The 11,924-nt window shown below is 32.2% G+C and overlaps 1 protein-coding gene and 1 long non-coding RNA gene across 3 annotated transcripts; one reads left to right on the forward strand and one right to left on the reverse strand.

Annotated features, from left to right (window-relative positions):
* Window positions 1-4,648: 4,648 nt before the first annotated feature.
* Window positions 4,649-9,668, forward strand: LOC120780222. 2 transcript variants are annotated; one of them, XM_040112475.1, is made up of 4 exons: window positions 4,656-4,913; window positions 5,020-5,097; window positions 5,204-5,485; window positions 9,344-9,668. In XM_040112475.1, exons 1-4 carry the CDS (start codon window positions 4,897-4,899, stop codon window positions 9,444-9,446), a joined length of 480 nt encoding a protein of 159 aa, XP_039968409.1. In that variant the 5' UTR covers window positions 4,656-4,896; the 3' UTR covers window positions 9,447-9,668. The 2 variants fall into 2 exon arrangements, with proteins under 2 accessions (XP_039968410.1, XP_039968409.1); XM_040112476.1 differs by lacking the exon at window positions 9,344-9,668 and having other exon boundaries at window positions 4,649-4,913; window positions 5,204-5,396.
* Window positions 9,669-9,920: 252 nt separating this feature from the next.
* On the reverse strand, window positions 9,921-11,169 carry LOC120780224. Its single transcript, XR_005705839.1, has 3 exons — window positions 10,823-11,169; window positions 10,382-10,765; window positions 9,921-10,315 (listed from the first exon to the last, which is right to left on the reverse strand). It is a non-coding gene; the product is annotated as an uncharacterized LOC120780224 (long non-coding RNA).
* Between the last annotated feature and the right edge of the window lie 755 nt (window positions 11,170-11,924).

Consider the following 11,924-nt stretch of genomic DNA (forward strand, 5'->3'; position numbering starts at 1 on the left):
CCCCGTGATATAAATATTTCGTCAAAATTCTTTTTTGTTAAAGTTATTGAAGGTTGAAATTTACGGGGCATCTCGACAGGCAAAAATTTATGGCATACTAACTGTCAAATCTATTGCTATTGCCATTGCCAAATCTGTATGAGAGCGCTTCAAAATTAGCGTTTTTTATAACATTTTCCATGGCCAGATTGAACAAAATAATAATTTTTGGGCATTTACATTAAAACACCCAACATTTAGTACGAATAAAAATTACTATAAAGTGGTTATTTATTATATAGAGAAACTATTTAAATCTTTTTAGAGTATATTAGAACAACTGACTTTTGACCTTTCAATACCCAATAAAAGGACTTAAGCTTGTTAGCTCTCATTCATTAAATGTTTTTAATCATTTTCCATTGAAAATAATACTATGATGCTTCAAATTACAAAACGTTTCATCAAATACCTTTAAATTTCAAAAATTTACTTAATTTTCATTGTTTTACATATTTTATAAGTGGTCTTGAACGATGCAACAAATCCCTCCGTTTATATACTTTTTTGGTAAGATTTCAATCTGGTCACCGCTCGTATATGTTGAGCTCTTGAAAGATTTATCTTATCATTTGCGAAATGGCGGCAGGTGCCATACGTTTTAAGAGAGGAAGCGGGACAAAAAATTTAATATCTTTGAAATGGTATGAATGAACAAACATTTTTTTGCAGATTATTAAAGGTGAATATTTTCCACGTTCTGTCATATACTTTTCACTATTAGAATGAAGTACACCTGAAAAATTATAATTGTTTAACCAAAAATTTTGCAAAATATTATTATTTAAAAAAATACCATGAAAAATATATGTAATATAGCACGAAAATTTTTCGTTGACTTCACAAAATTTCATCAATTTATCTCTAGTAGTTTATGAGAAAATAATTTTACAATTTTATCATGCTCTAACCGGGCATCTCTACAGGATAAAATTTATGTTATATTTACTGTATTGCCGTGCCTATTGCCCATGGAGACTCCCCATTGCTTATGGAAACTAAGGTATGGAATACTAATTAGTATGCCATATATTGAAAGCAATAAGCTGTCACTTCAGCACTTTGACAGCGCAGTTTTCATTTCTATAAAAATTTCGAAGCAGAGATAAAGAGATGCTTAGCTCCTCTCTCACTGGAAGTGAGAGAACAATTGCTGAACGTCAAAACCACCTAAACTTTGACAGTTGATCGAGTTCAGGAGGTTTTGACGTTTAGCAATTGGAAACGAGCGATGGCCAGATTGAAATCTTACCAAAAAAATATGTAAACGGAGGGATTTGTTGCATCGTTCAAGACCACTTATAAAAAATGTGAAACAATGAAAATTAAATAAATTTGTGAAATTTAAAGGTATTTGATGCAACGTTTTGTAATTTGAAGCATCGTAGTTTTATTTTCAATGGAAAATGATTAAAAACATTTAATGATTGAGAGCTAACAATTTTAAATCCTATTATTGGGTATTGAAAGGACTAAAGTCAGTTGTTATAATATTCTTTAAAAAGATGTAAATAGTTTATCCATATAATAAATAACCACTATTTAGTCATTTTTATTCGTACTAAATGTTGGGTATTGGGTTGATAAATGCCCAAAAATTGTAATTTTGTTCAATCTGGCCATAATGGAAAATGTTATAAAAAACGCTAATTTTGAGGCGCTCTCACACTGGAATAAGTTTAACATCCCTTTATTCCTGTTTCGAAGACTCAACATGTCCCATTTAGACATATATCGACGGCATTTTCATTTCGGTAATATTAAAGAGCGAAAATAGAAGAGCGAGTATTAAAACGGTTGTGTTATATTATAAAAATAAAATACATTTTCAAAATAACATTTTTCCAAAAAATTAATATTTAGTTTAATATTGTTAATTTACAGAAAAATTATGCAAAATGATTTGGGAATGACCAAAATCTTAAATTTAATAAACTTATACAAGCAAAAATTAAAATATCATTGCTCATATCAAATTTATTATTTTAATTGGTATATAAAATGTATGCTATGATTATCATGGTCCGAAAATATAAAATCTTTTTTTACAAGAAAGACTTTTGTAGAAAAAAGTATATTTCTCCTGTTTTAATTTTCCATATAAATTTTTTCCATCCATATATACCTTTATACAATTCAAGAGCTCAAAACATGTTGTACATCATCAATGATAAAATAAAATTTTCAAGAGCTGAAAATATGCGCTACATCAGCTCGAACCTACCTACCCGAAGCCCTTTCGCAAATGATTATGTTATATGATAACAAATGTCCACATACAGATTTGGCAATGGCAATAGCAATAGATTTGACAGTTAGTATGCCATAAATTTTTACCCGTCGAGATGACCCGTAAATTTCAACCTTCAATAACTTTAACAAAAAAGAATTTTGACGAAATATTTATATCACGGGGTATGCGTCTGGTCCCCTTCCTAATGAACTGCTAATTTTCAAAATCGGAGATTTTTCGAAATTTTCATGGACCACTTGACGTGGTTTGACTCAAGGTTCTATCGAGCGTATTCTGTGAAAGATTAAAGCTCACCGTCAACGAACTGATTGGACCTTATCAGTGTGATTTAAGGTCTGGAAAATCAACAACTGACCAGATACTCACGCCAAATCTTGGAAAAGATCCGTGAAAAGAGAATCGACACACACCATCTCTTCGTCGGGGTTATCCTCTGATTTCATCCATTTTCACAATGTCGGTAGAAGTTCTTACAACATTCCTGTTAAGCGAATTTGGTTGTTGTAGCTTTGGTGGTTCAGGAGATATATACATTGAACTTATTAGAAGGTGGAACCACGCCCACTTAAAAAAAAATTTCGCTCAGGTGCCCCTTGCTAGAGCGATCCTCTGTACCAAATTAAAGCTTTATATCTTAACTTAGTGCTTAGTTATGGCACTTTATATGTTTTCGGTTAATGGCATATTGAGCGTGGCAGTGGTCCAAGTTTCGAGATATCTCAATTTTTACTTAAGTTGCAGCTTGCGCGGACGGACGGACAGACAGACATCAACCGGATTTCAACTTTTCTCATCACCCTGATTTATATGTATATATGTACTAATAAGACAGCTTAATTCACTCTATAGCTGATGACTCTATATCACACCACAATTGAGAACATCACCCAGCCGCTTACCACACTAATAATACAATACCACTCAGCACAACTCACCACACTTTTACATCAATCAACCCACTCAACAAAAAGGATGGGAAAAAGGATAGCGAACACAATTCGTCAGACACTCGTCGCATAACCACATACTTTTGCACGTCAACAATTCGACCCATACAATTCGATAATCCACTTTCGTCTACAACACTTTCGCTTGTACAATGCGCAGCATTAACACTCTACGATAATTTTACTTCGCTACATTGCAACAAATCGGTTCCTGCGCGCTTACTTCTTTCTCCAAATATTTAATATTTTCGCAACAACTCGGCCACGATCGGCAACAATTCGAACGCCAGCGACGACATTTTATTTTAATTAACTTCATTATCCTATCGTTGACTAATGAATTTCAAAACAAATAAACTTGATTTTTTATTTTATATAGGGCAGTGGCTGGAGCTCTATATAAATTGTGTACTATTTTAAACATATATAATATACTTGTATATATGTATAAAAGGAATTAATTTTAATGCAATACGTTTAATTTTCCATAAATTAAAACAGAAAAAATTTTATATTCAACAAAATTCAATTAGCATGGTTTTTTTTATATATTAATACTGATTAACATTAATATTAAGAAATTAAGTGTTCAAATAAGAAAAAAAAAATACTCTTTATTTCAAATTGCACATGTTCAGATCTAAAATGTAGTAAAAATTATTTGATTTTCAAAAATAAATAGCTTTTTCGCTCTTTAGATTGAAATTAATATTAATATAATTCAAAGATTAAGTTAAAGTAATTAAGTAAAAAGTTAGCTCTTGTTGAAAGCTTGATTTCGAATAGAATGAAGTGAACAAGTTCGAACGAAAAGCTGAAAAGTATTACCGACCTATTCATAACGTACTATTGTGTAATTTTACCACTGTATCCCGAATAGGGATATTCGTACATACAGTGTTGTATAATGCTAGTTTTGTATGAAAAAATAAGGATAATCCAACACGCCCCCTTCAAAATAATATTTATTATAAAAATATACCTTAAATTGTATTCATTAATTATTGTCTTTGACATATTCTTATGTGGTTGATGTGCATTCTGGGATGTATAATGTGATACAGCATTTGCTGCAAGGATACGGGAAAATACAGAAAACCCCGATCAGATCACTTACAAATATCTTTACATTTCATTTAACAAAACAGTAACATAAGTACTTAAATAAGTATGGATCAATTCAATAAATTCATGAGGTAAATTTTGTCATTAAATAATAAAATAAACGCCAATATTCAGCATCGTAGATCATATATGTACATTAAGGTGTCCGTTATTTCCCAAATTTATTTTTGAGTCTGCAGCGCCCTCAAAATTTTTAGTAAATGCCCTAAAAAATTATGAAACCCATATGACCTCTTATTATTGATAATAACCCGTGCCGCAACGACGATTTATTTCCCATTTAAATAACATGGGGTTTTCGTACTTTTTGCAATTAACTTTTTCTTTGCGAAACCAATTGATACACTCAGTCAGAATCTACATAACCACCTAATATAGGGGATGTTCGAGTCTCAATCACTGCGGCAATATTGCAAAGCATCACGTTCGATGCAAAAATGTGGCAACTTTTGCAAATGTCAAGCGTTCGAGCAACTCAAATTTTGACATTTCTTGCGCGCAAAAGTGACAAAATCGGCATCAGCGAAATTCATGATGAAAAATATGAGGTAAGCGAAATCGCTCTTTATTTTTGTTAATAATTAATTATTATTATTAATTATGTATACTAATGAATAATATTATTCTATTTTTTATTTTAAATATCAATTCCAGCCCGGAGCTAAGTCGCAATTTCACCAAGCAACAACTCGACAAATCGACATCAGCGAAATTCATCATGGAAGATATGAGGTAAGCGAAATCGCTCTTTATTTTTGTTAATAATTAATTATTATTATTAATTATGTATACTAATGAATAATATTATACTATTTTTTATATTAAATATCAATTCCAGCCCGAAGCTAAGCCACAATTTCACCAAGCTCCTAGTGAGAAGCCGGCTCGAAATGGAGCACGAATTTTCTGCGGGGAAACGTAAAAAGTCAGTTTTATGGGCAAAAGTGGTCAACAAAATGAGTGTGGTTAATGCGGATGTTCCAAAATCGAAGGACCTAATGCAAAGAAAGTTTTTGAATTTATTTGCGACATACAAACGTATAAAGAGGCGAAATGAGCAGACTGGGAGAGAGGCAACAAGCTGGGAGTTTTTTGAAGAGTTCGACGATGTGTACGGTAGGCGGCATTCCATTCAACCGCCAGCCAAAAACCTTCAAGGCTCCTTAATGGATAGCGCTGAAGTGTGTGAAGGGAGTGGAGACGATAATACTGACTACTCTTAAGAAAGTCAACTCGTAAACGAACGACGAAAGCGTCCAAAGACTGCCGCCAACGAAGCATTGGAATTTTAAAGAATGAGGCTCTAAAAGAACAAACACGTCATGAAGAAGTGCTACAATTCGAAAAAGAAAAATTGAATTTTGAAAAAGAAAAAAATAAACGTAGTGATGAAGTTGCGGGAAACTTTAGAAAAGTTAACCGAAAAGTAAAAAAAAAAAAATTTGAAAAATGTAAACTTGATCTCTTTTTATAATTTTTTATTACTGTTGTGACCTGAATGAAATAAAATATCACATGTACATATATTTATTTACTAACATTTTTATTAAAAAATATATAATTTAAGAAACAAACAACATTTTCAAATTATTTCTTCTGATAATACCTTCGTTAGTATCATTTATGTTGTCAGGCGTTTCAGCATCGTTTTCATTATGTGTTTCCAAATTTTCCAATAGATAATTGACTTCAGGATCATTAAAATTGTTCCACATTATTAAATTATGCAGAATTACACAAGCTAATACTACTTTTGATACATCTTCCATATTTTGAATATCAATATGATTTAAAATTTTGAACTTTCCCCTCAAAATCCCAAAAGCTTGTTCTATGAATACTCGAGTTGAACTTAAATAATAATTAAATTGTTTCTCCTCTCTCAACAGATGTCCATTATCTCTATAAGGCGCGATCAAATATTTCGTAAGAGGATAAGCTGAGTCAGCTAAAATTATAGCATCTTTTGCAAGTTGTATCTCCAGACGTAATTCTTTGTATATCGGACTATTTTTCCATGGCGTCCTGGCAGCTCCCCTGGGTATCCATTGAAACATCCAAGAAATTAAAGGCAAGGTCCGTTTTGTTGTTAGTAATATCTAATCATCACCCATGTAGTAGTACGTGGAAATTCGGTTTGCTACATTATCGGTGTGTTTATTTTAAAATGTGGAGCGAAATGCATTCGGCCGGCCTGCTTTTTACTGTTTGCTGCTGGGAAATTGATGGCACAACATACTTCATTTTTTTGAACTTGCAAATTCATGAATCGTTTTAAGAAAAATTTTGTGGGCAGTCCCTTTTGAAACATCAAACTTATCTGATAGTTCATGATAAGTAACTCTACTATTACTCAGCTTCCACAAGGTAATATGCAAAGCCTGATCCATTGAATATTCCCCGCGTGACAATAACCAAAAAGGTTCCAAGCCGCTCTTTAATTCCTACGAAGTATTTATGTATGTGTTTATTTAGGCGATTATTTAAATCAGAAAACTTACAGCAAATGTTTCACGAGACATCCGAAAATGCGATAAATATATATCCGGAGGATAAATTTGAATTGTTTTAAAGAAGTTTTGCGATTTTACTATCGCCACTTCTTAAAATTTCGGTCATAAGCCACTTTTTTTTACGTAAAAGCTTTGTTTTCTTGCTTTTTTATATTTAAGAAGCAAACTGCACTCGCATTCCACCATGTTATCCACTGTTAAATTTATTAAAAAATTCATTTTTGAGACTTATTAAATTCCATTTCTACCTGCACGCCGCGCAAAATATTTGCAAAATATTTGATTAAGTATCAGCTGAGTATCTGCAAAAAAACATCAGGGTTGCAATATTGCCGCAGTTATTTGCTTGCTCGAACATCCCCATATTTTCAAAATTATTCTTTTCAAAAATCAATTGCATATCAATGGTCCCCTTTAAGTACCTGAGGACCCTTTTTAAGTATTATTTTTTGCTACTATATCGGCTTAAGATATATACGGAAGTTGCTAAATCTGGACGTATAGATAGCATTATGTATGTACATTAAACAACCAATAAGATTCCGACATGGTACATTACAAATTTCGTCTGAATTATGCAATTCATAATTTAGTTTGTTCGGTAGAGGTGTACTAACTATATTGCTATCATACATATTAAATTTATTTAAAATTCTTTTTACATAAGCAGACTGGCTTAAACAGATTTTATTTTCCTATATTTCGATTCTAATTCCACAAAAATGTCAGTATTTCTTTTTAAATGTCAGTCATTCTGAATTTTTTCATTAAATACTACTTCTTAAAACTTCATTCCATTCTTGTCATATCCCCTTCAAGGATATAATTACTAGATAGAAAATTTACATTCTTTCATGCTTTTTCATCACTTCAAACCAGCATTTTTCCGCTTGCTTGAGCCCGTAAATTGCTTTATTATATTGGACTGCTAATGCTAATATGAATCGAAAACTTGAAATCCCAGCAATAGGAGCAAATTCATCATAGCCGACACGATATTTTTTAGTAAATTCTCGTGCAAATAGTTTTGCTTTATATTTTATGCGATCCCCGAGTTCATTATATTTAATAGAAAACACCCATCCACTGTCAACAATGTTTTTGTTTTCTGGCTTCTTTGTAATTGTCCAATTGATCAGATTCCTTACTGTCTTTCAGGAAGTCTGTTACATCACATTTCTTACTTTTATTCGAAAAATTAACATTATCAGATTCCTTACCCTCTTCGAGGGAGTCTGTTTCAATACATTCCTTACTTTCATTCAGGAATTCTGTTTTATATTTCACATCTCTAGAACTAACCATATTTATTTCGTCAACGACAAAAAATTTTTCATTAAAAGCAACCCATAGTTTAAACCTGTTTGGTTCATAACCAAAAATAATACTTTTGTATGATTTATCATCGAATTTCCCTTTATTAATTTTATTGCGCACATAAACAGTTGAACTAAACACTGTTAAATGTTCTAAATTGGGTTTTCTATTGTGCCACATCTCATACGTGGTTATTGCCTTATCACCAAGAGCTCTGCTCGGAATTTTATTCATTAAGTATGTTGTAGTTAACACAGCTTCTCCTCAGAAGCTTTTATCAAATTTTGCATCATTAACCACGGCACGAAACCGCCAGAAACCCCTTTTAATTGAGGTGTATGTGGCACTGTCAAGTGATAAGTAATCCCTTTTGTAACATAAAACTCACCCGTCTCATTGAACAAATATTTTCTACCATTGTCAGTATACAAATTAACAATCTTAAAATGCGCTTCACTCTTCCCTACGAAATCTTTAAACATGTTAAAAATGTCTGACTTGTGTTTCATTAAATAAGTTACACAGTAGTATGTGAATTGGTCTACGAAAATTACATAGTATCTTTGCAATAGAGAACGTCCTCCAGTGTAATTCCATGACCATTGTGCAACCGCATATATATAAAATCGCCTCGTTTGGCAACAGCAATCTTCAGTAGATGTTGCACTTTTGTACTATCCGAATATAATGATTCATCGTTTATTAAATAGTCTGTCGTGCCCGAATCAAGAATAACACCGAAGTTGTGCATTCCAAAAGAGTCTGCAAATCTTTTGTTGTGATGTTGCGATTTGAGCTTGCTTATTTTCATTATTTTTTTCGTTTAGTATTCGTTTATAATGATAGCAATCTTTTTTTATGTGCCTCTCTTTACCACAATGATGACATTTTATGATATTCTTGGACTTTCCATTAAATAATTTCTTTGGTTTGCTTACCTTACTTTTAAATGAGTTGTTTTGAATTATTTTTAATAAATGCCTTCATAACTTTTCCACTTGTATCGTTACTGTCATTTTTAATTTTACATTCGTGGTCAAGCAACCTATATTTAAAAAAAAGCTAATGTCAAACTTTCGTCAGCTAATGTTTGTATTGCTGTAATCACACCATTAGCTGCAACGCCAAATTAGCTGCAAATGCCAAAGGCGGCATTCCATTCAACCGCCAGCCAAAAACCTTCAAGGCTCCTTAATGGATAGCGCTGAAGTGTGTGAAGGGAGTGGAGACGATAATACTGACTACTCTTAAGAAAGTCAACTCGTAAACGAACGACGAAAGCGTCCAAAGACTGCCGCCAACGAAGCATTGGAATTTTTAAAGAATGAGGCTCTAAAAGAACAAACACGTCATGAAGAAGTGCTACAATTCGAAAAAGAAAAATTGAATTTTGAAAAAGAAAAAAATAAACGTAGTGATGAAGTTGCGGGAAACTTTAGAAAAGTTAACCGAAAAGTAAAAAAAAAAAATTTGAAAAATGTAAACTTGATCTCTTTTTATAATTTTTTATTACTGTTGTGACCTGAATGAAATAAAATATTACATGTACATATATTTATTTACTAACATTTTTATTAAAAAATATATAATTTAAGAAACAAACAACATTTTCAAATTATTTCTTCTGATAATACCTTCGTTAGTATCATTTATGTTGTCAGGCGTTTCAGCATCGTTTTCATTATGTGTTTCCAAATTTTCCAATAGATAATTGACTTCCAGGATCATTAAAATTGTTCCGCATTATTAAATTATGCAGAATTACACAAGCTAATACTACTTTTGATACATCTTCCATATTTTGAATATCAATATGATTTAAAATTTTGAACTTTCCCCTCAAAATCCCAAAAGCTTGTTCTATGAATACTCGAGTTGAACTTAAATAATAATTAAATTGTTTCTCCTCTCTCAACAGATGTCCATTATCTCTATAAGGCGCGATCAAATATTTCGTAAGAGGATAAGCTGAGTCAGCTAAAATTATAGCATCTTTTGCAAGTTGTATCTCTCCAGACGTAATTCCTTTGTATATCGGACTATTTTTCCATGGCGTCATGGCAGCTCCCTGGGTATCCGATGAAAACATCCAAGAAACGAAATGTGCTGTCGCATATGCCCTAAACATTGCAAATGTTTTCTGTTTTTAAAATAGTTCTAGCTTAACCATCACCATATGTACGTACCTGCATAATAATGGAATACTTCCCCTTTCGGTCATAGTAGCTAATTGCATCCTTCTTCGGTGTGTTTATTTTAAAATGTGTCCCATCCAAACAGCCAACTACGAAAGGAAATGCATTCGGCCGGCTCGCTTGGAAACGCTCCATTACTGTTTGCTGCTGGGAAATTGATGGCCAACATATTTCATTTTTTAACTTGCAAATTGCATTAATCGTTTTAAGAAAAATTTTGTGGGCAGTCCCTTTTGAAACATCAAACTTATCTGATAGTTCATGATAAGTAACTCTACTATTACTCAGCTTCCACAAGGTAATATGCAAAGCCTGATCCATTGAATATTCCCCGCGTGACGATAACCAAAAAGGTTCCAAGCCGCTCTTTAATTCCTACGAAGTATTTATGTATGTGTTTATTTAGGCGATTATTTAAATCAGAAAACTTACAGCAAATGTTTCACGAGACATCCGAAAATGCGATAAATATATATCCGGAGGATAAATTTGAATTGTTTTAAAGAAGTTTTGCGATTTTACTATCGCCCTCTTCTTTAAAATTTCGGTCATAAGCCACTTTTTTTTACGTAAAAAGCTTTGTTTTCTTGCTTTTTTATATTTAAGAAGCAAACTGCACTCGCATTCCACCATGTTATCCACTGTTAAATTTATTAAAAAATTCATTTTTGAGACGTATTAAATTCCATTTCTACCTGCACGCCGCGCAAAATATTTGCAAAATATTTGATTAAGTATCAGCTGAGTATCTGCAAAAAAACATCAGGGTTGCAATATTGCCGCAGTTATTTGCTTGCTCGAACATCCCCATATTTTCAAAATTATTCTTTTCAAAAATCAATTGCATATCAATGGTCCCCTTTAAGTACCTGAGGACCCTTTTTAAGTATTATTTTTGCTACTATATCGGCTTAAGATATATACGGAAGTTGCTAAATCTGGACGTATAGATAGCATTATGTATGTACATTAAACAACCAATAAGATTCCGACATGGTACATTACAAATTTCGTCTGAATTATGCAATTCATAATTTAGTTTGTTCGGTAGAGGTGTACTAACTATATTGCTATCATACATATTAAATTTATTTAAAATTCTTTTTACATAAGCAGACTGGCTTAAACAGATTTTATTTTCCTATATTTCGATTCTAATTCCACAAAAATGTCGTATTTCTTTTAAGTCAGTCATTCTAAATTTTTTCATTAAATACTTCTTGAAACTGTTCATTCTTGTCATATCCCCTTTAGCTATTACCACATCATCAACATATAACAATACTTATATGTTTTCCTTCATATCACCTCTGTCAAGGATATATATACAGCGATCTACTGGAGAGTTAGAAAATTTACATTCTTTCAATGCTTTTTCAAATACTTCAAACCAGCATTTTTCCGCTTGCTTGAGCCCGTAAATTGCTTTATTATATTGGACTGCTAATGCTAATATGAATCGAAAACTTGAAATCCCAGCAATAGGAGCAAATTCATCATAGCCGACACGATATTTTTTAGTAAATTCTCGTGC

The sequence above is a fragment of the Bactrocera tryoni genome, unplaced genomic scaffold (genome assembly GCF_016617805.1).
Source record: "Bactrocera tryoni isolate S06 unplaced genomic scaffold, CSIRO_BtryS06_freeze2 scaffold_240, whole genome shotgun sequence".
In the NCBI taxonomy this organism is placed as follows: domain Eukaryota; kingdom Metazoa; phylum Arthropoda; class Insecta; order Diptera; family Tephritidae; genus Bactrocera; species Bactrocera tryoni.

What these genes read in the sequence shown, in the direction of transcription:
- LOC120780222 (XM_040112475.1), top strand. An exon ending in TTCATCATGGAAGATATGAG is followed by an intron (nt 5,098 to 5,203) that starts GTAAGCGAAATC and finishes TATCAATTCCAG; the next exon opens with CCCGAAGCTAAGCCACAATT. An exon ending in TTCGACGATGTGTACGGTAG is followed by an intron (nt 5,486 to 9,343) that starts GCGGCATTCCAT and finishes CAAATGCCAAAG; the next exon opens with GCGGCATTCCATTCAACCGC.